Raw genomic sequence first — 27243 nt, 5'->3', positions numbered from 1 at the left:
AGGGCTGGGCGGGGTGGGGAGCCTGGGGCTGGGCTAGCAGGGCTGCGGGTCGGGAGTGAGGGGCACCGGCAGGGCTGGGCGGGGTGGGGAGCCTGGGGCTGGGCTAGCAGGGGCTGCGGGTCGGGAGTGAGGGGCACCGGCAGGGCTGGGTGGGGTGGGGAGCCCGGGGCTGGGCTAGCAGGGGCTGCGGGTCGGGAGTGAGGGGCGCCAGCAGGGCTGGGGGAGCCCGGGGCTGGGCTAGCAGGGGCTGCGGGTCGGGAGTGAGGGGCACCGGCAGGGCTGGGCGGGGTGGGGAGCCTGGGGCTGGGCTAGCAGGGCTGCGGGTTGGGAGTGAGGGGCACCGGCAGGGCTGGGCGGGGTGGGGAGCCTGGGGCTGGGCTAGCAGGGGCTGCGGGTCGGGAGTGAGGGGCCCCAGCAGGGCTGGGGGAGCCCGGGGCTGGGCTAGCAGGGGCTGCGGGTCGGGAGTGAGGGGCACCGGCAGGGCTGGGCTGGGGGTCGGGACTTAGGGGCACCGGCAGAGCCTTTGCGTGCCCCTTAGTGGTCGAAGAGGGCCCGTCTGTGGGGCTGGGAGGGTGGATTCCGTGCCCCCCACCCTAGGCCTGGCTCAGTGGGGCAGTGCACAGCACCGTGGACCCTGGGGGAGCAGCTGTATGCTCGGTGCCCATGCTGGGCCACCCTGCTCGTGCCCTGCCCTGCCCCGGGGGGTGCCTGCCGGAGCTGATGCCCGGCCCTGCCGCGTGTGAGAGAGCTGGGGCGGGTGCTCCCTGCAGCCAGGCTGGGCTCCCCGTGGCACGGGCCGTGTGCCCCTCCGAGCGGGGGCAGGGGAGTGGGCTCTGAGCCGCAGTGCACGGCATCTCAAGTGGCCTTTTGTTCTCGGGCCGAGTGCTCCGTTCCGGCTGGGCTGGGGGAGGGGCTGGTGTTCCCATGCGGGCCGTGGGGCGAGCGTGGCACGGGAAGGCTCTGGGGTGGGGCAGGGGCAGGAGGGGGCAATGGGGCTGTTCCCCTGGGAAGGGGCAGTGGTACAGCACCCTGGGGCGGGCTGTCTGCTCCGTGGCCCCCGCCCGCTGGCCTCCCCTGGCAGCTGGCGGAGCGGTGGGCGCTTGGCTCCCAGGCACTGGGTTACCCCGGCTGTCCAGCCGAGGTGCGCTGAGCCTGGGCCTCGGGGCTGGCCTGCTGGGGGGTGGTCGGGCACAGCTGGGAGCCTGGTGCCATGTGCGCCAGGCACACGGGAATACTACTGCTGCTGGCCATCGGCACGCCCGGGCAGAGCTCTGTGGGGTGGAGCTGATCCCAGGGGCCGGGCTGCTGGCCCGTTCCTCCCCGTGTATTCCCTGGGGGCAGGGGCGAGGCGGGTTTCTTTGCCCACAAAAAGCAGGTACCGGGGTCCGAGCACAGGGCTGGGAGCCATCCCCTCTCTCCAGCTGCTGAGAGCTCCCCCAGTGCGCTGCGTCCCGCACCCAGGGCTCCCCACACCGCTCTGTGATGCTGATGCTGCCTGGGGGCCCCCTGGCACCTGGCGCGGCCCTGAGGGAGCGACACGTGGGCGAGGAGCCGGGAATAGCTCTGTGTGTGGGAGGCTGCCGGGTGGGGGAGGGCGTGAAGCCGGCTGCGCTCTGAGCTGGCAGAGCTGCTCTGGGATTGGGGTGCAGGCCCGACTGGGAGCGCTCCCCCCGTCTGCTGTGAGGGGCATGAGTTCAGTGAGTCACTCGTCTGCCCCGGGGGGTACCGTGTGCGCCGAGTGGGGGGTCACCCCAATGTGTCCATGGAGAATACGGGCCCTGAGAACGGGGCAGGGGCTCCCAGCAATCCCTGTGCCCGCCACGACCTTGCAGCCAGATGTGTCTCTGCCCTGAGCCCCCTGGCGGGGCAGGGAGGGGGAAGCAGGCAGCTTGGGGGGGGGGGGGGGGGGGGCTGACAGCACATAGCTCCTGGGGGGCTGCGACTGCAGCAGCCCCTTGGATTTAACCTGGGCAGGTGCTCGACCGGAGCGGCTCTGAGCCCTGGCCTGTGACTAGGCACCAGTAGCCAAGTGGCTGGTTTGAGGGGATGGGCCACAGTGGGCATGGGGGGCCTGTCCCAGGCGGTGCCAGCTGTGCCCAGGGGGCACTGGGCTGCTCCTGCTTGGTGGCTGGCGGGCTGCGTGGACGTCCCTGAATGCGCACTCAGCCCCTCCGTGCCCCCGGGGATGGCTGGTGAGTATATAATTCCTGTGGCCATGCAGCTCGGGGAGCCTGGCTGTGCACTGGGGTCGGGCAGCGGGGGCTGCTCTCTGCCCTCCACCGCACCCCCCCGGGGCCCCGGCAGGGTCGGCCTTCCAGGGAGGCTCCTGGAAGTGATGGTGGAAAACCCGAGGCCTGTCTGAGCCAGCGGGGAGCCCCAGCCGAGTGCTGCCCTGGGGCTGGCACCTTCTGCTCGGCTTGGCCATGGGTGGGTGCCCGCTGTGCCCACTGGTGGGTGCGCAGGGCTCGTCCCCCGGGCCTGCAGAACCCAAGCCAGTGCCCCCCTTCCCGGGCCTGACGCCCCTGCAGACCCACGCTGCTCCCTGCCTGGCACCGTGCCTGCCCTGCCCCCCGGCTGGGCTAGGCATGGCTCAGCCTGGCCCCCGCATGGGAGCGGGCCCTGGGCAGGATGAACAGTCCCTGCTCCCAGGCCGCCCCAGGCCTGGAGCCAGGTTGCTAGGGGAAACCTTAGGGTTTCCCTAGCTACGCCTGAGCCCCTTAGCTGTAGCTAGGGAAACCTTAGCAACCGTCCCCATGGCAGCCGATGGCGGGGAGCAGCCAGATGGGCCCTGGGAAGCTCTGGGCAGGGACGGGTGACTGACACCCCCAGACAGCAGGGTGGGAGGGGTAGGCGCCCCTGGAGGCGAATAGCAGAGCAGCACGGGGGTTGGGGTGGGGGGGGGACAGTGCCTGGGGCTGTCTGGGCTCTGCACCTGGGGGAGGGGCGTCGGTGCTCCCCCGCTGGCATATGCTCCAGCTTCTCCCACGCTCTGTCCGCTGGAGCCCCCTGGGGGCCCCCCGCCCATTCGCTGCACTTGTGCCACCCCAGAGTGACACGCCCCAAGCAGCTGCCCCCTGGGCCTGCTCCAGCTCCGGGGTTCGGGGCTCTGCTCTGGCTGCTGGCCACCCACCCTGGGGATCTGGAGCCTGCTGTGAGTCCCTCGGTGCTTCACAAACCCTAATTAAACCTCGCATTGAGATGGGACTTGTCCCCGGTCACACACTGAGTCAGTGTGAGAGCTGGGTAGAACCCAGGAGTCCTGGCTCCCAGTCCCTCTGCTCTAACCACCAGACCCCGCTCCCCCCCAGAGCTGGGATAGAACCCAGGAGTCCTGGCTCCCAGGCCCCCCGCTCTAACCCACCCCCCTCTCAGAGCCAGGGCATTTATCCCTTACTCACCAGCTTGTCTGGAGTGCTCTAGGCCTTTGTGGCCGAGTGCCCAGCTGGCATTTTCCCGGTGCCCACCCTGGGTCTCCTCACCTTTGGGGCGAGGGCCCAAGCACTCATGAGGAAGGTCCCCTCCTGCCAGGCTGGGCCAGCCACCGAGCCCTTGGCAGGTGCCCCCGGTGGGGGCTGTGGTACTGGCGTGTGCCAGGCCTGCAGGAGGGGCGTCTGACCCATCTCCTGCCCCTGCAGACCCTGGCTGGGCCTCCATTAACCGCGGCGTGCTGATCTGCGACGAATGCTGCAGCATCCACCGCAGCCTGGGCCGGCACATCTCCATCGTCAAGCACCTGCGCCACAGCCCCTGGCCCTCCCCGCTGCTGCAGGTGGGTGCGGGCAGCGCCCGGGGGGGCACCCCGAGCCCCATGGGCGGGGAGAGGGGCGCTGGGGGTCTGTGCGGCTCCCCCTGCCTGGCACTGCCCGTGGGTGCGCTGCCTGATGCAGCGTCTCTGGGAGCGGCAGGTTGGTGGGGCTGGTGCTGGGATTATTCCGCGTTCCAGCAGCCGCGACTGGTCCCCTCCCGGACTGCCGGCCCTGCCTCGCCAGTGGGTTCGTGCCCACGGCTTGCTGGCCTGAACGCCCCTCCCCCACCTTCCCGCTGCTGGGGTTTGGTTCAAGTTATTTTTATTGTGTAACCCGCCCTGCTAGCCCAGCCCTGGCGCCCCTCCCTCCCGCCCCGCGGCCCCTGCCCGCCCAGCCCTGGCGCCCCTCACACCCGCCCCGCGGCCCCTGCCCGCCCAGCCCTGGCGCCCCTCCCTCCCGCCCCGCGGCCCCTGCCCGCCCAGCCCTGGCGCCCCTCCCTCCCGCCCCGCGGCCCCTGCCCGCCCAGCCCTGGCGCCCCTCCCTCCCGCCCCGCGGCCCCTGCCCGCCCAGCCCTGGCGCCCCTCCCTCCCGCCCCGCGGCCCCTGCCCGCCCAGCCCTGGCGCCCCTCCCTCCCGCCCTGCCCGCCCAGCCCTGGCGCCCCTCCCGCCCGCCCCGCGGCCCCTGCCCGCCCAGCCCTGGCGCCCCTCCCGCCCGCCCCGCGGCCCCTGCCCGCCCAGCCCTGGCGCCCCTCCCGCCCGCCCCGCGGCCCCTGCCAGCCCAGCCCTGGCGCCCCTCCCTCCCGCCCCGCGGCCCCTGCCCGCCCAGCCCTGGCTCTCCGGCGGCAGCTCTGAGGGCCAGGGGGTGCGTGGTGGAAGCGGTGCTGAGCCGGTGCGTCTCTCCCCAGATGGTGCACACTCTGGCCAGCAACGGTGCCAACTCCATCTGGGAGCACTCGCTGCTGGACCCGGCGCAGGTGCAGAGCGGGCGCCGCAAGGCCAATCCTCAGGACAAAGTGCAGTAAGTGTCCCCCCCGGGGGGGCGGGGAGGGGCTAGCCCGGCGCGGTCTCACCCTGTCCCCTCTCTCCCCAGCCCCACCAAGTCCGAGTTCATCCGGGCCAAGTACCAGATGCTGGCCTTCGTGCACAAGCTGCCCTGCCGTGATGACGACGGCGTCACGGCCAAGGACCTCAGCAAGGTAGGGGCCCGAGCAGCAGGCGTGGCACCGGGGGGCCTGGGGGTGCGGTGCCCTAGTGGGGTAGTGCTGAGCACCGGGGCTGGATCCCAAAGGGGAATGCCCAGCTGTGGTGGGAAAATGTCCACCCCTCTAGCCCGCCGTGCTGGGCACTGTTGGGGGCAGGGGTCCTTGGTGCCCTCCAGTGGGCGCTGGGGTGGGACTGGCACTGGAGACTCATGCGTTGGGCACCAGTGGGCCCAGGTTCGAGTCATGCAGTGTTATGAGGGTGCCTGGGGCTGCCCCCTTGTGCATGTGGGTTTCCCTCACTGAGACCATCCGAGGGCAGCTGCTGCTGTGAACAGAGCCAAGCCCTGCTGGGCCCTGGGCTGGGGCAGCCCGTCAGCGGGCTGGGGGGTGCCAGGTTTTCTCCTCACCCCGGCTCGGCATGGAGCAACCAGCGGGCCCGAATCCCAAGTGCCATTCGCTGCCCGGCCCTGCCCCTCCAAGCGAGGCAGGTGCTGTTCCAGGCCCTGAGACCCTCCCCTACCCCAGCCCCTCCCAGGGCTCCTCTCTGGGGCCAGGCGGGGGTGGGTGCCATGCCCCGGGGCGGTCCGGCAGGTTCCCAGAAGGCCGGTGGGATGGGAGGGCAGCTGACGCTCCGCTCTGTCTCCTCTAGCAACTGCACTCGAGTGTGCGGACGGGGAACCTGGAGACCTGCCTGCGCCTGCTCTCACTGGGCGCCCAGCCCAGCTTCTTCCACCCGGTGAGGCCTGGCCGGGTGCCTCTGCCCTGCAGCGGGGAGGGGAAGGGGCGCGGGCTCTGGGCCGGGGTGGCTCAGGAGGGCAGCAGAGGTCTGGCCAGGGGGGTTGTGGTGATGCCAGGTTTCCGTTCCTGTGCTGGCACTAAGGGATCTCAAACTCGAATCACCACGAGGGCCACGTGAGGACTAGTACGTCGGCCCGAGGGCTGCACCACTGACCCGCCCAGCCCCTGCCCTGCCTCTTCCCACTCCTTCCCCGTCCCCATTCCAACCCCTTCCCCAAAGTCCCCACCGCAACTCCGCCCCCTCCCTGCTCATATTCCAACTCCTTCCTCAAATCCCTGCCCCGGCCCCGCCTCTTCTTCACCTCCTCCCCTGAGCGCAGGGCTCCCCGCTCCTCCCCACTCCCTCCTGGGATGTGCTAAGTGCCGCCGAACAGCTGTTTGGCTGCAGGAAGTGCCTGGAGGTAAGCAGAGGAGTGGGGACATGGCATGCTGTGGGGAGGGGGAGCATGGGGTGGGGAGCTTGGCGGGCTGCAGGAAATAATCCTGCGGGCCGAGTGTTTGAGACCCCTCCACCAGGTGGCTAGGGCAGGCCTGGGCGCCGGGGGGCAGAAGCTTGGCATGGTGCTGGGGTTCCCGGTTCACTGTTGCAGCAGGGGGCACCTTGTCTCAGGCCCGACGCCAGCCCCAGGCCAGGCCAATCTCTAGTCCGGTGCCGCACTGCCCGCTAGTGCCCAGCGTTATGGCTGCTCCGGCAGGGACAGAGACCCGTGACCATGTGGGGCCTGGGGGAGGCTCCCTAGAAAGAGAGCGGCCAGTGAGGGGGCCCTCAGAGCCAGGCACCCTGTGGTTTCCATTTTCATTGGCAATGGGACAGCTCACTCCTGACCCGCAGCCCCCTGCTATTCCCAGCCCCGGTGCCCCTCACTCCCAACCTGCAGCCCCCTGCTGTTCCCAGCCCCGTTGCCCCTCACACCTGACCCGCAGCCCCCTGCTAGCCCGGTCCTGGTGCCCTTCTTGTGGTTTGGTGCGATGTGCCAGTTGCCCTTGTCTGACTCTCCCTTGCCCTGCCCTAGGAGAAGGGCACCACCCCACTGCACGTTGCTGCCAAGGCTGGACAGATCCTGCAGGCTGAGCTGCTGGTGGTGTACGGTGCCGACCCTGGGGCACCCGATGTGAACGGCAGGACCCCCATCGACTACGCCCGGTGAGTGCCAGAGGCTGCCTGGCAGTGGGACCCCGGCTGGCTGCCCTGGAGAGGTTTCGCACGGACCCTGTCCAGTGGTTACAGCAGCCCAAGGGCAGTGCAGGGGCGTCCGCGTGGGTTGCTGGAGCCTGGAGCCTCTGCCGGCCACAGCCTTACACCAAGCGCAAAGCAGCTGAGCCAGTGCCCGCAGCGGGCGACCTGCGGACGCTTGGCTGCCCTGCTCCTGGTCTGACTTCTGCCCTCCCCCTGCAGGCAGGCAGCCCAGCACGAGCTCGCGGACCGGCTGGTGGAGTGTCAGTACGAGCTGACGGACCGGCTTGCTTTCTACCTGTGCGGCCGCAAGCCGGGTGAGTGCAGGGGCCGGGGGGAGACCTGGGCAGGCAGAGAGCTGGGGGGGAGGGGGCCACGCCCCAGGGAAGGATGTGAGCAGGGGGAGGAAGGGGAGGGATGCGAGCCGGGGGGGGTGTCGGGTGTCGCTGGGGCACAGTGAGCAGTGGGGTAGGCGGGTGCTGCGTGTGGGGCTGGCATGGGGCCCATGGGGGGCTCTTGCTGGAGCTGGGGGTGGGGGGCTCTGCCTCCGGGCCAGCAGCGCCCAGCTAACCGTCGGTCCCGTTGTTTTTCCAGACCACAAGAATGGGCACTACATCATCCCGCAGATGGCAGACAGGTGAGCGCCCGCCCGCCCGCCCCGCTGCTGGGAGACTCCCCCACGTGTGAGGGTGGAAATGCTGCCACCCTGTGGGCACTGCCGGAATTGCACCGTGCTCCCACTGATCAACTCAGCCGCCGAGGGGCCTGAGCCGCACGGGGTGGGGAGGGGGCAGCAGCATGGGTCTCCCCTCCTCCGCTAGCCCGCACCTTCGGTGCATGCTGGGTCGGGTCGACAGTCTGGGACCTGGCTCCCCTGCCCCTGAGTGCCCTGCCCTGGCACGGGGACACTCGGTCTCCACGGTGCCCCAGGCCTTGGCCCCACTGGGGTCCTGCCAAGGGGCATTGCCAACACCCCCATGCTGCCGGAACGACCCAGCCCCTGTGCACAGGAGACGCAGCAGCATCATGCCCCCCCCCCCCCCTCAGCGCCTAGGGGCTGGCAAGTGCTGGACTGTGGCAGGGACGGTCCAGCTCCCCATGGACTGGGGCCTGGAGCCTCCTCGCGGGGAGGCAGAGGGCCCAGGGCCTCCTGGCAGGGCTGCAGCTGGGGTAGGCGCTGGACTCGCCTGTAGGGAGCGCTGGAGGAGAAGGGGGCCCCTGCGGGCCCCCCGTACCCAGTGCCCCCTTTTCTGGTTCCCGTGGCCAGTGCCAAGCCTGCCACTCTGCTCCCCTGTGTGTGTCTCTTGAGTGGTCCCTGGCATGGGCGCTGCCCGTGGGGCAGACTGGTGGCTGTATGCCCCTGTGTCTGCCTGTGAGAGCGCTGCCTGGGGGCTGTGGGGCAGGGCAGGCATGGCGGGCATGGGCGTGGCCATGACAGTTGTGGGTGTGGCCTATGTGGGCGTGACCATGCCTGTTGTGGGCGTGGCTGTGGGCGTGGCATGCCACTCCTGCTCTGACTGCGTTTAATGCCCTCCTTTATCCTGTTCTCCCCTCCGCTGCCTTCTCCGGAGTGCAGGGCGCGCCCCAAGGGCACGGCGCAGAGGTATTGTCCCCTCCACTCTTGTGTCTAGTGTCCGGGTGCGACGCGCCCCACGCCGCTGGGACCCGGCTGGGCGGCCCCTGCCGCTGGCTCTGGCCTTAACGTGCCCCCAGCTGGTTCAGTCTGTATAGTGGCAGGAAGGGATTGATAGAGGGGGAGAGCAGGGGGCATGGTGTGGGCTCCCCACCCACCCACAGCCCGGCCGGTCCCCCTCACTCCCGACCTGCAGCCCCCTGCTAGCCCAGCCCTGGGACCCCCCCACACCTACCCACAGCCCTGCTGGTCCCCCTCACTCCCAACCCACAGCCCCCTGCTAGCCCAGTCCTGGGACCCTCCCACCTACCCACAGCCCTGCCGGTGACCCTCTCTCCCGACCTGCAGCCCTCTGCTCTCCCAACCCTGGGATCCCCCACCCATGCACAGCCCGGCCGGTGCCCCTCACTTCCGACCCACAGCCCCCTGCTATTCCTTTCCTGATCCACATCGCCCTGCCTGTGCCCCAGGACTAGCCATTCACCACGGTGCCTGGTCAGTATGTCGTGGCTAGGTGAGCTGAATGCCATCTATGGCCATGCGGCTCACCCCATTGCCTGTGGGGTTTGTGGGGCGTCGGCTGGCAGGGGGCACGGCCCAGCAGTGACCCCTCTTGCTTTGTCTCCCCCCGCCCCGGCCATGTGCAGCCTGGACCTGTCTGAGCTGGCGAAAGTGGCGAAGAAGAAGTTACAGGCGGTAAGTGGGGCTGGGGGCTGGGCCCCGCTGTGGGGCTGGGGGCAGGCCTGGTCTGGTCTGCAGCAGCCACCTCTTGCAGACCAGCTGCCCTGGAACAGGGCTGATCCCAACCCCTGGGAACCCCCCATGGGGCCCTGCTGCCGAGGGGGCTGGAGCTTGCCGAGCCGAGGGGCTGCTCCGACTCCACCCCCCCATATTGCCCCCACCTCCCGTGACCCGCCCATCTCTGCTTCCAGCTCAGCAACCGCCTCTTCGAGGAGCTGGCCATGGACGTGTATGACGAGGTGGACCGCAGGGAGAACGACGCTGGTGCGTGGGAGGGGGGGGCGGCGGGTGATGCCAGGGCGGGGGGTAATGCCGGTGCATTGGGGGATGGGCGATGCCAGGGCGGGGGTGAAGCCAGTGTGGGGGCAGAGGGTGAACGATGGTGGTGCATCAGGGAAGGCGGGCGATGCTGGGGTGGGAGCAAATGGGTGATGCCGGGGAGGGGGGTGATGCCGGTGCATTGGGGGGGCAGGCGATGCCAGGCCGGGGGTGGGGCAATGCTGGGGAAGGGGGGTGGAATGATGCTGGCGCTGTGTTTTGGGGGGATGGGGCTTTGGGGAGCCAGGGATGGGTTTGGCCCAGGCTCTGTTCCCAGCTAGGAGCCCCCCCATGCTGTAGCCTGGGCCCTGGGGTGCCGTGTGTGGGGCTGCTCCTATGGGTGCTGAGGTGCCCACTCCCTATGGAAGCCAGTGTCAGGGAGTGCCCAGACTCCTCATCCCCCCCCACGCCCAGCCCAGCTCGGGTCTGGCTGTCAGCCCCAGCCCTGTCGTTCCTGTCCCAAGGGCAGGGCCTTGCTGTCCCTGGCTGGCTGGTGCAGGGGGCGTGCGGCTCTGGGATCTCCCGGGGGCGGGCGTGTTACTGTGCGTGGCGCAGCCCTGGGCACTTGGGGAGAAAGCTGCCCCCCAGCGCTCTCGCGTGCTGGACTCGGTGCTTGGCAGGGCAGAGGGGAGCAGAGGTGTCCATCGGGGTGGGTCTATCCCCAGGTGCCCCCATAGCGGAGCTGGGAACAGACCCCAGGCTCGATTCACCAGAAGACACTCCCCCGGCCGCCTCCCTGGCACAGCATGGCCGGCTGGCAGATTCCTCGGCTCTGCCTGGCCGTTGGGCTCCCAAGGGGGCGGCGGCTCTGCCAGGCGCAGGCGGGGATCCCTCGGTGTCTGGGTAGCAGGATCCCAGTGCCCAGGGCTTCGCCCGGCTGAGTCTGGCCTGGAACGCTGCCAGCGCAGCCCCAAGACGTGCCCAGCTGGGCCTGGTGCTGCCCCCGGCTTCCAGGGTCACTCGGCTGGGGGCGCTTTGGGGGGCTACAGCTGTGATGTAGCTACAGATGCTGCTGCCCTGAGCTTGGGGGTCACAGTGCGGGGCCCCGTCACAGAGCGGTCTGCCCAGGTGGTGCCAGCGGGCCCCAGAGACCATCCGCCCCTCCCCGGCCTGGTGTGCGCTGGCGGGGGCAGAGGTGCTGGGCTGGGCGCCAGTGACCGGAGAGGGCAAGGCTGGTACAAAATGCCTCCGTCAGGACCAAGTGTCCACAGGGATCCCTGCCCCGTGCAGCCCCCAGTGCCCGCTGGCTTGCGTGGGGGAGCCCAGCGCTGCTCCTGGCCGACAGCTCCGCTGTGTGAGCAGCCGGCGGTGGGGATCGGGAGCTGGCTGGGGTGCTGTGACAGGGTCGGGCGCTGGAGGGCCCGGAACTGGATAGGGCAGGCCATGGTGCCAGCACCCGGCGCAGGGTGCCACAAGCCAGCCAGGGTCGCTGCTGCGCAGCGGTGGGGCCGGCCCTTCCCGGGCGCGGGGGAGGCGGGCGCTGCTGGGGCCTGGCTGGGGATGTGGCTCAGACACAGAGCAGCTGGCTCCCTCCGCCCCGCAGCCGGCAGCTGGGCCCGCCCTCCTCATTCCTTGGCAGCCGCTGACGCCCGCCTGCCGGCTGGGCTGGACAGGGGGGCTCCTTGCTGGAGTTCCTTCAACAGGCCGTGGGCTGCGCAGGGCCGCGGGGGCCGGGCAGCCGTTGGGCAGCACTCGAGGTGGGTCTGGGGGGGTCCCGCGCGGGGAGTGGCTGGCTGCACCCCTGCTGATCCTTCCCCCGGGAGGCCCCAGCCGGCAGGACCCTGGCCGGGGGCTGGGAGCAGCCGCTGGGGTGGGCGGGTGTCTGGCGGGGTGAGGAGGTGGGGGGAGGCTGGGAGCATTTCTGGGTTCGGGCTTGCGGCTGGCTGGTCTCTCCAGGGCGGAGCTCCTGCCCTTGCCCCGCATGGTCCCCGGGAGCCTGTCTCCCTCGGGGCGGGGGGGGGGGTGGCACAGGGTGCCCTGCAGGCGATTGCCCGGATGGAGGCCGCTGGCACCGCCCAGCGGAAGAGCCCTGGCTGCTGCTCTATGCTCAGGGCCGACTGCCATGGGGCAGGGCTGTCGGCTGGGCCGCGCTCCCCCCCCACCCCCAGCTTCCCAACAGCACAGCTGTGCCCACAGGCACCCGGGGCGGACGGGCGCTGGGCTCTGAGCAGAGCTGTTCCGCGGGGTGTCCGGGAGAGGGGTGCAGTGAGCCCCCAGCCTGGCTGGGCTGCCGTGGGGCCGTGCTTGGAGCAGCCGGCCAGAGCTCACGCTCGGGGTTTGGCATTGTCCCGATGGTGCTGCCACATCGCTGCATGGCTCGTGCCAGACTGGAGCCGTGCCCAGGCTACCGGGAGTGCCCGCTCCTCCCTCTGCTCCGCGAGCGGCTGTGGGGCGTGTGCTGCCCTCTCTGGGCCGTGGCTGGGGGCTGAGCCAGCAGCCTGTACTCCGGGGCTCCTTCCCGGCCGTGGGGCGAGTCCCAGCCCAGCTCTCAGTGGCTTCTTTGGAGGGGTCCAGCCCCCTGCAGGCAGAGAGGGGGGAGCCCATCTCTGGGCAAGCTGGCCCAGGCTCCAGATGCCCCTGGCACTGGGGCCTTGCATTTGCCTGACTCAGCAGTGGGGCTTCCCCTTCCCTGTGCTGGGGGCTCCTGCCGTTCTGGGGATGCCCCCAGCTGCATGGGTGCTCCTAGTTGGCAGGAGGGGGTGGGGGGTGCCTGAGCCCACCCCAGGGGGGTGCGCGAGAGCAGCCTGGATGGGCCAGCTCTGGGGCTGGCTGCGGGGCTCTCTGGAGGGACTGGGAGTGCCGGGAGAGATAGCGAGGTCACCAGGACTCCTGGGTTCAAACCCTGCTCTATCCCTGGCTCGCTGCCTGGGCTGGTCCGGGCCTTCTCTGGGTCTGTTTCCCCCCAGTGCTGCCGTCCAGTGTGTCAAGCTCCCGTGGGGCTGGGCCTGCGTCCCGGGTGAGTGTGGGTGGGGGCAGGGGCATCGAGGTGCCCGGTAACCGCTGCCCGTCTGCTCCCTGCAGTCTGGCTCACGACGCAGAATCACAGCACGCTGGTGACAGAGCGCAGCGCTGTGCCCTTCCTGCCCGTCAACCCCGAGTACTCCGCCACGCGCAACCAGGTATGCCGCTCCCCGCTCTGGCTGGCGCTCCCTGCCCCTGACCGGGATAAGGGTCACACCAACCCCAACTCCTAGGGCCTGGCACCTCCCCCGTGCCCCTGGGTCTGGGGGCCCAGGCCTTGGGCCAAGGGGCTCAGAGGGTCCCCTTTGCATGATCCCAGCTCTGCAGTGCCCCCCTCTGCCTGCCCTGGGCTCCCCCTTTCACAGCTCTGCAGTGCCCCTCACTCCCGACCCACAGCCCCTTCAGGCAGTGCGGGTGTGCTCGCTGTCTTGCCCCCGGATCAGCCTGACCAGCCCTGCTTGAGGCTGCCCTGGGTGCTCGGTGCAGGGCATCTGGCCAGGGCAACAGAGCGGCGGGCCCCAGAGGTGCTGCAGCCCGTCTCACCCACTCTTCCTCCGCCAGGGGCGGCAGAAGCTTGCCCGGTTCAATGCCAGGGAGTTTGCCACCCTCATCATCGACATCCTCAGCGAGGCCAAGCGACGGCAGCAGGGCAAGAGCCTGGTGAGCCCCACAGGTGAGTGGGGGAGGGTGGAGAACCCCACGGGGGAGGGGGAGGCCAGGGAGGATGATGGCGTCCCAGCTGCCCGGGGGGGAGAGGCAGACTGGGCAGAGGCTTTCTCCTCGACATGGCAACCCGGCTGGGGGGCAGCATGACTGTGGTGCCCCAGCACTGGGCTGGCATTGGCTGGCTGTGGCTCCCTGCCCCAGTGCATTGTGGGTGCTGAGACACCGAGACCCTCGTCTTCCCACAGACGCCGTCGACTACCCGGTGCGGAGCCAGAGTGACCCAGACGACCAGCACGACTACGACAGTGTTGCCTCTGACGAGGACACGGACCAGGAGCCGCTGCGCAGTGCTGCCCGCAACAACCGTGCCCGGGTGAGCCCCCGTGCTGCCCCCCGGGCACCCCTACCATCCGCCCCGCAGCCCCCTGCGAGCCCAGCTCTGGGCTCCCTGTGACGGGTTGGGTCGCAGAGACCCCTTGGTACTGTCACCTGATGTGTTGAGACTACCCCGAGCCCATTTTCCCTGGCACCTTGGGACTGCAGTACCCTGTCTTGTTGAGCCAGACACGCCAGCCTGCTGCAAACACAGCCCAGGTCTGAACCACGTCCCCCAAAAGCTGCACGTTACCTGAAAACCGCTTAAGAAGTGATCCTGTCTCCAGCACCCAGACACCCAGTTCCCAATGGGGTCCAAACCCCAAATAAATCAGTTTTACTCTGTATAAAGCTTATCCAGGGTAAACTCATAAATTGTTCGCCCTCTAGAACACTGAGAGAGAGACCTGCACAGCTGTTTGCTCACCCAGGTATTAATTACTTGCTCTGGGTTAATTAGTAAGTAAAAAGTGATTTTATTAAGTATAAAAAATAGGATTTAAGTGGTTCCAAGTAATAACAGACAGAACAAAGTAAATTACCAAGCAAAATAAAACAAAACCACACAAGTCTAAGCCTAATACAGTAGGAAACTGAATACAGATGAAATCTCACCCTCAGAGATGTTCCAATAATCTTCTTTCACAGACTAGACTCCTTCCTAGTCTGGGTCCAATCCTTCCCCCTGGTGCAGTCCTTGTTTCATCTCAGGTGGTAGCTCGGGGATTTCTCATGACTGCAGCCCCCTTTGTTCTGTTCCACCCCTAAAATAGCTTTGGCACAAGGCGGGAATCTTTTGACTCTCTGGGTCCCCACCCCTCCTCCTGAATGGAAAAGCACCAGGTTTAAGATGGATTCCAGTACCAGGTGACATGGTCACATGTCCTGTGCGACCCCCCAAGCCTTCATTCTTCCCAGCCTGGCTCACAGGAAGGCCTGCAAGCAAACAGAGCCATCCATAGTCAATTGTCCTGGTTGATGGGAGCCCTCAAGATTGCAAACCACCATGAATGGCCCACACTTTGCATAATTACAATAGGACCTCAGAGTTAAATTTCATATTTCTAGTTTCAGATACAAGAATGATACATTCATACAAATATGATAACCACACTCAGTAGATTATAAGCTTTGTAATGATTCCTTACAAGACACCTTTTGCATGAAGCATATTCCAGTTACATCATATTAACACTCATTAGCATATTTTCATAGAATCATATGGAGTGCAATGTCCCACTCCCCCGCAGCCCCCTGCTACCCCAGCCCTGGGGTCCCCACCCACTCTGACCCCCCCGAGCAGCCCCAGCTAGTGTATCAACACCGTGAATCAGTCTCCCCAGGGGCTCCTTCCCGCTGCTCGGGAAAGGAAGCTGGGTCATCTCTAGGTGTCCTGGTGGGTCCGAGCTGGGGCAGCTGCTGGGCCCAGGTTCCTGGCCTCTTCTCTTCCTGGCTCCTGCCTGGACCTGGGCCACTGGGTGGTGAGCTCTGGAGGGGGCTGTGGGCGGGCACGGGATGCCTGGAGCCAGGGATGGCACTGGGGACCCTGCTCCCTGCTGCCCTCAGGATACCCGTGGGGCGGGCAAAGCCACTGCAGCTCGGGTCCTGGGGGGAGGAGCTGGTGGGTGCCTGCTGTGCCATGGCCCTGCTCCTGGACAGGCCCCATTTGGCAGGTGGCCTCCGGTGCCAGTGTGGTGCACAAGGCGAGGGCCAGGACTGGGCACCATGGCTGAGGGGCAGAGTGGCTGGGGCCAGGCCGGGGCGTGCCGGGCGCTGCGGCCGGCGCGGGCCGGGGGCGGTGGCCGGCGCGGGCCCCCTGCTCAGCCGCTCTCCCCGCAGAGCATGGACTCCTCGGACCTGTCGGACGGGCCCCTCACGCTGCAGGAGTACCTGGAGGTGAAGAAGGCGCTGGCAGCCTCTGAGGCCAAGGTGCAGCAGCTGATGAAGGTGAACAGCAGCCTGAGCGACGAGCTGCACCGGCTGCAGCGTGAGGTTAGTGCTGGGCACTGTCCCGCCGGCTTCCCGCCCGTGTGCGGAGTGAATTTTGGTCTGTGGCGGGGGTGGGGCCGAGGGGTTCGGCGTGGGTGCGGGGGTGAGGGCTCCGGGTTTGGGGGGCAGGAGGGGGTTCCGGCGAGGAGAGAGGACTCCCCCCGGCGCGCTCTCCGTGCTGCAGCGCCTGGGCTGGGCTGGGCCTGTCACACTTGGGGCCAGGCCGGGTCACCCCGGCCTCGGCAGGTCTGGGCCACGGCAGAGTTGGGGCTGGGGGGAGGGGTGCCCCAGCCACGGCAGGTGGGGGGCTGGGCTAGGTGGGGGCCACGCAGCTTACAGGGGACTTAGGTGCCAAGGTGGCCCCGGCCTGACACCCCCAGTTGGGGTCAATCCCGCTAAGGGAGCGTGTCTGTGGGACCAGTGCTGGGGCAGGAGGGGGCATGTCCTGGGGGGGAAGGGGGATTTCTGTGAGCCAGGGAGAGTGGGTGTGTCTGGGCCCAGTGCTGGGGGTGCATGTCTTTGGGCTGGGAAGGAGGGGGTGTCTGTTGATCTGGTGCTGGCAGGGGAGGAGAGTGCAAGTCTGTGGGCCCAGGGCCATGAGAGGGCGTCTGTGGGGCTGGGAGTGAGGCAGGAGGGGCATGTCTGTGGGCCTGGTGCAGGGGCCAGGGGTGTGTGGGGGAGGGGCAGGGGGCATGTCTGTGGGCCCGGTGCCAGGGGCAGGAAGGGGCATGACTGCGGTGCCGGGGGGTGTCTGTGGGGTCCTGGGGCGGGGGGCCTTTGTCTGGGCACGGTGCCGGCGTCTCCACCATGCGCTGCTCCATCCCTCCAGATCCACAAGCTGCAGGCGGAGAACTCCCAGATGCGGCAGCAGCCGGGCCCCGGGCATGCAGTGCCGGCCCCCAGTGAGCGCTCGGAGCATGGGCATGGCGTGGCCACGGCAGCAGCTCACCGGCGCGACCGACAGGCCTTCTCCATGTACGAGCCGGGCTCTGTTCTCAAGCCCTTCGGACAGCCCGTGGACGAGCTGGTCGGCCGCCTGCAGCCCTTCCACTCCAGCGTGAGTCCTGGGGGGTCAGGGCCACGCCTGTCCCAGGGTGTCCCCTTGCTGCAGCACCCCCGGGCACCCCTTTCCTCACCTGGGTGGCATTGCAGCTCTGCGCACTGCTGCCTGGGGCCCGGAGCCCCCCGCCCTGCTCCGTGGCTCAGGCTCCCACTCCAGGTCTCTGCCACCGGGTGCTGGGGGGAGCAGCCAGCATGCAGGGCCGAACAGGGGTTCCCCTGGGTCCCCAGCTGCGAGATCAGGGCCCTCTTGACAGCAGCATGGCCCAGAGGGACCAGCCCCCGGACTCCTGGGTCCTCATCCCAGCTCTGTGTGAACGGGGCCTGTGCCGTGCTGGGCCGCACAGCGAGTGCTGATGCTGCTTGTCAGTGGCCACAAGGCAGCTGGACTCCCCACGGCGGCATCTGAGGGGGACAGGCTGGGCACGTGGGGGCTGAACCTCGGTGCTCTGCCTGCCTGCCAGACAGGGTGCTGGGCATGGCGCTGACTGCGGGGACTCTGCGCCCGTGGGACCAACTCACCACTCTGGGGCATGGGGGCTGGTGCAGCCCCGCTGGTGGTGGGGCAGGGCACTGTTGTGAGGCAGCGCCCAGCAGCCTGGGCTTTGGGGGGGTCGCTGGGCGCCAGCCTGGGGGTAACGTTTGCTGTGTCACCAGGAGGTGGAGGATGAAGCTGTGTACTCCACGCACATCCCGGCCAGCGTGTACCGGGTAAGGGGGCGGGGGGGCTGGAGGGACCCTGGGACTGGCTTCCTGTGGGGGTCGTGCTCCCCCTGCTATTCGTGCGATACACGGCCCCCTGTGCCTGTGTCAGGAGAAGCGAGCGCCCCCCCGGCCCCGGCACTGGCCCTGTGGCGCTGGAGAAGCGTGCATTGCAGTCTGCATGCCCTGCCGGCGCGTGTCTCCCCCCAGGGAAGCTCCTGTTTAGCTTCGAGCCCTGCTGCCCGGCCTGGGGGTGCCCTCTTGCCACGGTGTGCGTGGGCAGCCCAGTCACGCACTGGGTGGGGGTTAGCTTGGGCCCCCCTTGTGGGGCGGGGCCCGAGGGGCTGCTGCCAGCTGGAGCCTTGGTGCAGCTGGTTGGGACGGACGCTGTGGAGCAGGGGGAACTCATCGACTGGGAGTCAGCCGTGCCGCGTGCGCGCCAATGGGTGTCTGTCCGTGGGAGCGGCTGGAATTGTGATTCTGGGGGGCTGGCACCTTTCGTACCCACTCGCCCCAACTCGCCCTGTCCTCTTGCAGATCCGGAAGGGGGTGTCTGCCTCCTCGGTGCCCTTCCCCCCCTCCTCCCCGCTGCTCTCCGGCACGCAGGACGGCGCCCGCCACATGGTGATGTACTCACTCTGAACCGAGGGGGAGGGACCGGCCCTGGGGCAGACTGGAGTGGGGGTTAAGCCCTCAATGCTGGGTGGGCGCATTGTCCCTGTGCCCAACACTGGGGCAGATCCCAGCCCTATGCCCGGGGCAGGGGAGGGCTCTGTACAGGGAGCCCCATGACGAGGCTTCCATTGCGGGGTTCCCCAGCCTCGCGGGGGAGGGTCCAGGAGCCTACCAATGGGGGGAAGGGGTGTCATGGACCCCGTGGGGAGCCGAGGGTGGAGCCTGCACCTGACGCTGCCCCTTCTCCCCTCTAGACCAGCAAGCTAGACCGGCATGGCAGTGGGACTGACAGCGACTATGACAACACGCAGGCTGGCGAGGCGCTGCTCAGGTCAGGGGCATGGCCGGGCGGGGGGCCAGGGAGCTGCTGCTCAGGGGAGGGGCGTGGCTTGGTGGGGAGGGGCGGGGCCAGGGAGCTGCTGCTCAGGGCAGGGGTGGAGCCAGGGAGCTGCTGCTCAGGGCAGGGGCGGGGCCTGGTGGGAGGGGCGGGGCCAGGGAGCTGCTGCTCTGGGCAGGGGCGGGGCCTGGTGGGGAGGGGCGGGGCCAGGGAGCTGCTGCTCTGAGCAGGGGTGGGGCCTGGTGGGAGGGGCGGGGCCAGGGAGCTGCTGCTCTGGGCAGGGGCGGGGCCTGGTGGGGAGGGGCGGGGCCATGGTGCACTTGGCTGCTCTCCAGGCCCAGTGCCCATGCTGGTGGGCAGAGCGCTGGGAATCCCAGCCAGTGTTGGTGCCCAGCCCCCGACGCAAGGGCCCTGGAGCAGCCTGGGGCAGGTCTCCTGGCGAGTGAACGCCTCCCATGGCCCCGGTTCATGGCCTGCTGCCCCTGACCCAGCTCCGTCCCTGCAGCATGGACGGGAAGCGGTTCCTGGACCTGGGGAAGGACGACGAGTTCCACCACGAACTGGAGGCCCTGGACGGGGAGCTGGACCCCGGGCTGCCCAGCACCGAGGACGTGATCCTGAAGACCGAGCAGGTCACCAAGAACATCCAGGAGCTGCTGCGGGCTGCCCAGGAGTTCAAGCATGACAGGTAGGGCCAGGCAGGGGCTGAACTGGGGCTGGGGGTGTTCAGAGCCATAGGCACTAGAGAGCTGGGCCCCCCTTTCCTGGCCAGGTTCCCAAGTTCCTCATGGTGGGGGAGAGACTGGGGGCTGGATCCTGCCAGCCCATGACCCCCTGCAGTTCTGGTTGGTCTAAGGGCTCTGCCTCAGTTTCTCTCAGGCTGCCCATCCCCCAGAAGTGGCTGCATTGCTGGGGGGAGGTGCTGTGCCCGGGGGTTGGGGCAGGCTGCTCCGGCTCCCAGCTGCTGCTAGGGGCATTTCCTCCACTTGCTGTTGGCTGGGGGTTGGGTGCGGGAGTTGGAGCCACCTGGCGCCCCACTGGGGGTGGGGCTCGTGCAGTGCCATGGCTGGGCCAGGCCTAACGGCTCTGCCTTCTCCCCAGCTTCGTACCCTGCTCCGAGAAGATCCACTCCGCCGTCACCGAGATGGCCTCGCTCTTCCCCAAGGTAAGAGGGGCCTGATTCCCCGGCCACGCCTGTTCTGTGCCCAGGTGCGGCCGTGTGCCTTGGGTTGCGCCCCCATCCCATCCCCCGGCGCCCCTGCCTGGCAGTGGAGCCCAAAGGCCTGTCTCTGCCTTGCTGCAGAAGCCAGCCCTGGAGACAGTGCGCGGCTCCCTGCGGCTGCTCAATGCCAGCGCCTACCGGCTGCAGAGCGAGTGCCGCAAGACCATCCCGCCGGAGCCTGGCGCGCCCGTGGACTACCAGCTCCTGACGCAGCAGGTCATCCAGTGCGCCTACGACATCGCCAAGGCCGCCAAGCAGCTGGTCACCATCACCACCCGCGAGAAGAAGCTGTGAGGTCTGGTCCCCCCCCGGCGGGCGGCTCCCCTGGCTAGGACGTGGGGCCAGGGACCAGCCAGCGCAAGTGTCCTTAGTCTGCCCACGGGACCTGAGCACGTGCCATTCCTGGCCCCCCGTGCTGCCAGCGTGGGGCAGAGCGTGGCTCTGGCTGTGCCCCCTCCCCCCACGCTGCCAGTGTCCCCGCGTGGGGCAGAGCACGGCTCCAGCTGTGCCCCCTCCCCCCACGCTGCCAGTGTCCCCGCGTGGGGCAGAGCACGGCTCCGGCTGTGCCCCTGCCCCAGCCCCTCCCCCACGCAGCAGCGCCGCCCTGTGGCCACTCCCAGACGGTCAGTGGTTCTGTCCCCAGCCGTGGCGCGTGGCTGCGTGTGCCCCTGTACATAGCCCCTCGTTCCGTTCTCCCGGCCCAACCCGCCACCAGCCAAGGAACCACTAACTGGGCAGCAGGGTGCTGCCCGGGAGCCTCTCCCCGACCTCCCCTGTACAGTGTGTGTAGCTGTTTGTGCTGGGCAGAGGAGCCGCACCCCTTGCGCCCTCAGCCCCGTTCCGTGGAGGGCACTGCCTGCAGCATTACACTGGAACCGGAGCCTGCCATGGCTGGCGCCCGGCATGTTCTCCTGCGCGTGTGAGCCTCAGACCCCCAGCCTGCTAGCCACCACCTCTCCCCCTGCACGGCTGCTCCGGGGCAGGCCCCTCGCCTCATGCCCCCTGGGCCCTCCCCCACTGCCCCAGGATTTCTCTCTACAGCCAAAGTCCCAGTGCCATGGGAGCGGGCACCCGAGGCGGGCATGGTTGCCTCCTATCCCCTACAGGAGCTGGGTGCCTGGGGAAGGGGCGGAGGAGAGTCCAGGCTGGCTGGAGCCTGTATGGCCAGGTGTGTACTGTACATTTGGATCAAATAAAGATGTGACTGTGGCCCTGGCTCCCCCCTGTCTGCCGGCTCCCCCCGGGGCAAGCGGAGCCCCGGCAGCCGCTCTCCAGAACTGCTGCTCGTGCAGCCCCTCCGCCCCACAGGAGCAGCCAGACCCAACAACTCCCTTAAAACACTTTATTCAGCAGAAAGTGTGAGCTGCGGGTGCGGGGAGCTGGGCCGGGGGCCAGATGGGGCGGTCAGAGCTGGCCCCCGGCTTGTCGGCGCTCTCACTCGATGCCCCCTGGAGCAGCAGCCGTGGCTGCTGGGGCCGCTGCCCCTTCTTGGGTCTGCTGTGGGCCGACAGGAGCCGCCTCTGGAGAAGACAGAGTGTGGTCAGGCCCCGCTAGAGGGGGGGGGGGGGGGCTGTGGCCCTCAGCGGGTTGGGGGGGGCTGTGGGCACTCACCGGAGAGGGGCTCCTGTCCCGCGTCGCCTGGGGCCCAATAGAGGCTCTGGCTCTTGTGGTGGAGCCGGGTGTACAGGACGGCGAGTGTCGGCACCACCAGCGGGAAGGTCAGGGCGCTGGCGGCCCAGGCCGCTTCCTCTGTGTGGGGCCTGCCCTTCCGGCATGGCTCCCTGCTGGGCCACGGTGTGGGGCTGCTCCCCGCTGGGACACAAGCATCCCAGCCACCCAGGGCGCTCCTGCAGTTGGGGCGTGCTCTGGGGCCCTGCCGGGCGGTGCTGGACTGTTGGGGGGGCAGAGCCCCAGGCCCACTGACGCCTCCAGGAGCTGGGCTGGCCTGTGGTATAGTGTCTGTGGGTGGCAGCAGGGGGGCTGACGGCTGCCCAGCTGTGGCACAGGTGTTTAGGGAGCGGCCAGAGGGTGGCTCTGTGTCCAGGCGATCCCGGTCACCTCTGGGCTCAAGGGTCACCCCAACCCCTGCCTGATTGTGCCCAAGGGCCACGCTGGGTCCTGGGAGCTCTGGTGTCGGGCTCCCTGAGCTGTTCCTGCTGCTGGAGCACGGCTGGAGGTCTCCCTTGGGCACCGCCAGGGCCTTTTCTAGCTCATGGGGAGCTCGCCAGGCTGCCCTGGGCTTCCCCTCCACAGCGAGTGAGCGGTGGGGTCTGGGGCGCTTCAGCAAGGCCTGGGGGGCAAGAAAGGTGTGTGTGGGGGGTCATCAATGGGGAGCAGCTGCTGGTTCCCCTGTAAGACTAGGGCCAACTCCCCCCTGTTTGCCAGGCTGGCAGTGCCACCTTACTATGGAGGGGAAGGGATGAGCCAGGTACAGCTCGCAGGAGGCCTGGGTGCCAGGCCACACTGCCCAGGGGGAGAGCTGGACTGGGACTCACATCCCTTTCCTCCATCAACGTCCCCTCCACTAGGGGAGCTTCTGGCAGCTGGCCCCGAGACCCACTCCACGTGGCCGTGTTCTCCTGCCCACACTACCTGCCACCCTGCACACCCAGACCCTCTGGCCACTTTTCCTCAGCCGTCCATAGCCTCCGCCAGCATGGCACCCCTCACGGCCAGCACCAGGCGCTGGGGCCAGAGGCAAGTGACCTGCCCCTCACAGGCATTGCAGGCTCCATCCAGATTTAACAAGGGGTCTTAGTAATGAGTTGGGGGGATGCAGGGGCTGGCCGTGGGGCAGGTTTTCTAGATCATGTAACGTTTAAACGATATTGGGCATCCAGTCAGGAAAACCCGTAAACACACGAAAGGCCAGATGCCATCAAATCCAAATTGGCAGAAAGCTTCTAAATACAATTGCCAATGTCCGTCTGGAGTGCGAATAGTCCTGGTCTGGTAAGTGTGGGAAATATTTAGCCCCAAGTGATATATCAGCAAATACTGTACCTCGCTATAAACAGGGGGCTAGGGACCTGTCAGCTTATTGGTGGGCCTCAGAAAGATAATGGAGCAAATAATCAGTTTGTAAGCAGCTAGAAGGTAATCACGTGATCAGTCAAGAACAACTCATGTTGAACTAACCCACTGGCCTCCTTTGACAGGGAAACAGCCTTGTGGATGGGGAGCAGGGACCGGTAGATCTCGACTTTAGTGAGGTTTTTGGTGCAGTGTCACGTGACCTCACAAGCAAACTAGGGAAAGAGCCTAGACAGACCTACTCTCCGGTGGGTGCAAAACTGGCTGGAAAACCGCTCCCAGAGAGTCATTACCAGTGGCTCTGGGAGGGCAGAATGAGTGGGGTCCCTCAGGGATCTGTTCCGGGTCCGGTTCTGTTCAGTGATTTAGAGAATGGCATAGAGAGTGCACTTCTAAAGTTTGTGGACGATACCAAGCTGGGAGAGGTTGAAAGTGCTTTGGAGGAGAGAATTAAAATTCAAAATGATCAGCACAAACTGGAGAAATGGTCTGAAGTCAAGAGGATGAAATTCAATAAGGACAAATGCAAACTTCCACTTAGGAAGGCATAATCAGTGGCACACATACAAAATGGGAAATGACTACCGCGGAAAGGGAGCTGGGGTCATAGTGGACCACAAGCTAAATGTGAGTCAACAGTGTAACGCTGTTGCAAAAAAAGCGAACATGATTCTGGGATGTATTAGCAGGAGGGTTGTAAGCAAGACACGAGAAGTAATTCTTCCGCTCAGTGGAGTATCGTATCCAGTTCTGGGCGCCACATTTCAGGAAAGATGTGGACAAATTGGAGAAAGTCCAGAGAAGAGCAACAGAAATGATTAATGGCCTAGAACACATGAGCTGTGAGGGAAGATTGAAAAACCTGGGTTCACGCTGGAGAAGAGAAGCGTGAGGAAGGGACAGAAGAGTCTTAGGTATGTAAAATGTTATAAAGAGGAGGAGGATAAATTGTTCTTGTTAACCACAAAGGACAGGACAAGAATGGGCTTAATTTGCAGCGATGGAGATTTAGACATTAGGCAAAACTTCCCAACTGTCAGGGTGGTTAAGCACTGGAATAAATTGCCCAGGGAGGTTGTGGAATCTCCATCATTGGCAATTGTTAAGAGCAGATTAGACAAACATCTGTCAGGGATGGTCTAGATCAGCGGTTCTCAACTGGGGGTCCGTGAGCCCTTTCAGGGGGTCCATGGAATGCCACTGCTGAAACCTGGTGCCCCAGTCTCAGTGCCCCCCTGCAGGGCTGAAGCCTCGAGACCCGGTACCCCCAGACAGGGCTGAAGCAGGGAGTGGCACAGAGCTGAAGCCCCCCTCCATGGGGCTGAAACCCCAAGCCCCACCCCCTGCAGCCGAGAGCAGTGTGGGGCTGAAACCCTGAGCTCCCCCCACTCCCCCTGAAGCCGGGGTTTGCTCATCACAGCGCTAAGGGGTGTGGGGTGCTCTCCTGCTCTTGCTAAAGCAGTTCCGCTAATTAAATAATTACACAGTAACTGGGCCAGTGCTTGCTCTGTAGCCCAAGGGTTTGGAGTCTCACGCAGGCGGGCAGAGAGCTGGGTTCGATTTCCCCTCGGCCTGGTCGTTGGTGTCTGGACTGTACTGATGGGGGGGGTCCCTTGGCTGCACTGATGGAACTGTTCTGCTTTACTTAAGTAGTGTTTGGGCCGGGCCAGGAGTCAGACTCATGCCCTAGTCCAGAGGCTGGGGACTCGTCTAGGCGGTGGGGGATCCTGGTTCTGCCTGTTAAAGGGATTTGCAGGGAGATTCCCGGCCTTCCAGGGCAGGTCTCAACAAAGGGTAGCTCTCTGGCTTTCTCTGTACAATTTATTTGAGCATAAGCTTTCGTGACCTACAGCTCACTTCATTGGATGAAGCTGTAGCTCACGAAAGTTTATGCTCAAATAAATTGGTTAGTCTCTAAGGTGCCACAAGTCCTCCTTTTCTTTTTGTGAATACAGACTAACATGGCTGTTACTCTGAAACCTGGCTTTCTCTGGAGGATGTTTGAACAGGGATGTTCCCCTCTGAAGCTGCCTGGGAGGTGGGAGGCCCGAGTCCAAATCCCTTCACACAACAAGGGATGCGGCCGGGGGTCTCCTGCCCCTGGAGGAGTAACCTAGCCCCTGGGGACAAAGGAGGGTGAACAAGTTCTACGGGGCTCAAAGTTTAAGCAGAGGTGACAGAGAGCTGCTCAAATGCCTCTGTCCTCAGCAGAAGTGAGACTCGAACCCAGCTCTCCAACATCCCAGCCAAATACCCTCCCCACTGCCCTCCGGGGGGCGGCTTGTTGGGCACTGATGCTTTAGGCCAATTAACATTTAATGAAGGAGGACAGCACCCTTTGTTTTGGCCTAATTAACATTTAAGTAAAGTGGAACAGCTTCACGAGGCCAGACTGAGGGAGCCTCACCTCAAGACCCCGCATTAGGGCAGTCACTTGCATGGCAGGGAGATGGCTGCTCAAAGCCCCTCCCAGGAGGCCAAGTGACACTTGAACCAGACTCTCCCCAGCCTGGGTGAGCCCCCCCGGAGTATAAAGTGATTTTCATGGGGTCTGTGACCCAATTATTATTTAATTAAAGTGGAAGAGCTTCAACAAGAGAAGACGAGTAACTGCCATCAGCCCATCCCTTAGCACAGCAAATCGGGCTCCCACTTGGGAGACAGCAGTTGTCTGTTCAAATCCATTCTTGTCAGGCAGCAGGAGGAACCAGACCCAGGCTCACCCCTGCCCCCAGTGGGTGCCTTACAAAGGAGGCCAGCTCCTGCCTGCCTGCCCTGTGTGGCCTTAGCCAGAGAGGCAACCAAGAACCAAGCAGTAGCCCTTGGCAAGATTTGAAGGTCGCTAACTGCAGTCTAAGCCAGCTGCTGCTTTTCAGCCTACGTCTCGCTGGTGTCGTCACTGTACTGGGGTAAGAAGCAACCATCGCTGGGTCGCGTGCTTACGAGCGGTTTGCTAAGAAGAACAAAAGCGAGAAACTGCCACCACCACTGGCCTCCGGCAGGCAGCCCCGGAAACGTGCCGCTGATCAGACATATGGACTCATGCTGCAGTCTGGCATCTTCACGGGTCCCGTCAGGACCGGAGGGGTGACAGCCAGCGCAGGACATCTTGTTCCAAACACGGTGGTGCAGAGCCTGCTCCAGCAGCTTTGGGCAGAGTCGCTGTGAGAGCAGGGCTGCAGGGAAGACGCGGTGGGCTCGGACGCAGGGGGCTGTGACAGTGACAAGCGCAGCAGCAGGGCACTAGACACGGCAGGGACAGAGCTGCAGATTACTGGGCCTGCAAAGAGCGGGTGAAGGGCGCTGCGTTCGCCAGGCAGGAGCTAGAGGGAGGGGTTACGTACACGTCGCTGGGCATACTGTGGTCTTCCCACAATATATTTCTGCAAGACTTTCTGCAGCCCTTCTACGAACGGGACCGCACCTGACTTGACATGTACTGTCATTGTAGTCAGCGACAGTAAGAAATAATTCCAGTCGGACCATGTCCGCTTTTCATGAGGGTCCTGGCTGAGCAGAAATCTGTGTTTAAAATTAAATTTTCTCAAATGGGTCCATGCCACAAAGAGTGACAAATATTGAAATGTATTCCACGGCACAGACACCCTCAGGCTGTCCTGTCCCTACAGACTTTAACGAAAGGCCAAAAGGTACAGGGACATGCACAAACCCCCCCTCCTGAGGTGTAACATTTCCTGCACTCTCCAGAGCAGGACTAGGCCAAGGACACATGGGCATTAGCCGTGGTATTTAGAAGATTTCAACTGTGGGCATAATTCGACTCTGGGTCTATGAGGAATGGCCCTTGCTGGGATTTCATGTTTTTGGATTGGATGCTGGATAACACTGAAAAGTTATGGGAACTCGAAAAGCAGCCCCATTCTCTGCCTCTGCACCCGCAATGGGGGGGGGGAGTGCACTGAGGACATCAGCCCCTCTGACTGCCCCCCACCCACTAGCCCAGGCAGCTCAGCTGCTGCAGCCAGCCCCTCCCACTGCCGTCCCCAGACTCACCCGCTCCTGCATGAGGCTGCGGTGGAGGGTCAGGATGTGTGGGGCCAGCCGGGGTGGGGGAGGAAGGCAACCCCTTCGTGCTGGGGGGGGGGAGGGGAGGCATGTCAGGGGCAGTGTGACGCCTGGCCCGTGCTCCGAGGGTGAAAGGGCGGCAAGAGCGGGCAGCCCCGCGGGGGAGCGGTGCGCTGTACACCCCCGCCGCGCTGGGGGGCCAGTACAGGGCCACAGCCCCCCACTTGGTGGGGCCCGCTGCGAGGGAGCAAACGCAGATCTGGCCAGCGCCTTCCAAGCCCCCCCCCCGCCCCAGCGGGTGCAGCTGCGCCCCCCCCCCCCAGCAGCGCCCCCCCACTCTGCCCCAGGGGGCCGGTCCCGCGCCGGGGGCTGCCCGTTACCTGTTGGGGGGCGGGGACGGGCCTCGAGCCGCGCACACCCGGCCAGGCGGGGGCCCTTCGAGGCGTGACCCCCCCCCCCCCGCCCTGCGGGGCCCCATTGGCGGCGCCCGGCTCTGAGCCCGGCGCACCCCCCGGCAGGCAGCAAACGGGGGGGCGGGGAGGGGGGCGGCTGCCAGCTGGGCACGTGCTCATTGGCTCGGCCGAGGG

General features: G+C 66.2%; 2 protein-coding genes across 5 annotated transcripts in view; one reads left to right on the top strand and one right to left on the bottom strand.

Moving 5' to 3' along the window:
• Nucleotides 1–20806, top strand: part of GIT1 (GIT ArfGAP 1) — a 30089-nt gene extending 9283 nt beyond the window's left edge. The window contains exons 2-22 of one of the 4 annotated variants that reach the window (XM_048823766.2): nucleotides 3636–3769; nucleotides 4651–4763; nucleotides 4836–4941; nucleotides 5597–5683; nucleotides 6759–6889; nucleotides 7142–7236; nucleotides 7514–7556; nucleotides 8496–8522; nucleotides 9200–9248; nucleotides 9485–9557; nucleotides 12633–12730; nucleotides 13134–13245; nucleotides 13484–13611; nucleotides 15453–15605; nucleotides 16432–16659; nucleotides 17319–17372; nucleotides 17901–17987; nucleotides 18293–18369; nucleotides 18881–19063; nucleotides 19477–19540; nucleotides 19679–20806. In XM_048823766.2, the coding sequence (XP_048679723.1) occupies nucleotides 3636–3769; nucleotides 4651–4763; nucleotides 4836–4941; nucleotides 5597–5683; nucleotides 6759–6889; nucleotides 7142–7236; nucleotides 7514–7556; nucleotides 8496–8522; nucleotides 9200–9248; nucleotides 9485–9557; nucleotides 12633–12730; nucleotides 13134–13245; nucleotides 13484–13611; nucleotides 15453–15605; nucleotides 16432–16659; nucleotides 17319–17372; nucleotides 17901–17987; nucleotides 18293–18369; nucleotides 18881–19063; nucleotides 19477–19540; nucleotides 19679–19891 (2255 nt within the window). In that variant the 3' untranslated portion in view covers nucleotides 19892–20806. The remainder of the gene's footprint in view (nucleotides 1–3635; nucleotides 3770–4650; nucleotides 4764–4835; nucleotides 4942–5596; nucleotides 5684–6758; nucleotides 6890–7141; nucleotides 7237–7513; nucleotides 7557–8495; nucleotides 8523–9199; nucleotides 9249–9484; nucleotides 9558–12632; nucleotides 12731–13133; nucleotides 13246–13483; nucleotides 13612–15452; nucleotides 15606–16431; nucleotides 16660–17318; nucleotides 17373–17900; nucleotides 17988–18292; nucleotides 18370–18880; nucleotides 19064–19476; nucleotides 19541–19678) is intronic. The other 3 variants (XM_048823763.2, XM_048823764.2, XM_048823765.2) reach the window with 3 other exon arrangements.
• A 119-nt stretch (nucleotides 20807–20925) lies between these two features.
• TP53I13 (tumor protein p53 inducible protein 13) lies at nucleotides 20926–26719 on the bottom strand. Its single transcript, XM_075120933.1, has 3 exons — nucleotides 26645–26719; nucleotides 21209–21887; nucleotides 20926–21117 (listed from the first exon to the last, which is right to left on the bottom strand). Exons 1-3 carry the CDS (start codon nucleotides 26654–26656, stop codon nucleotides 21032–21034), a joined length of 777 nt encoding a protein of 258 aa, XP_074977034.1. The 5' UTR covers nucleotides 26657–26719; the 3' UTR covers nucleotides 20926–21031.
• Between the last annotated feature and the right edge of the window lie 524 nt (nucleotides 26720–27243).

This window comes from Caretta caretta, chromosome 17 (genome assembly GCF_965140235.1).
Source record: "Caretta caretta isolate rCarCar2 chromosome 17, rCarCar1.hap1, whole genome shotgun sequence".
In the NCBI taxonomy this organism is placed as follows: Eukaryota; Metazoa; Chordata; order Testudines; family Cheloniidae; genus Caretta; species Caretta caretta.
This window is presented reverse-complemented; position numbering and strand designations above follow the sequence as displayed.

Excerpts from the sequence above, each read along its gene's own strand:
- TP53I13 (XM_075120933.1), bottom strand. Across the intron at positions 21,118-21,208 it reads GGGACAGGAGCCCCTCTCCG|AGGCGGCTCCTGTCGGCCCA; the intron begins GTGAGTGCCCAC and ends TGTCTTCTCCAG.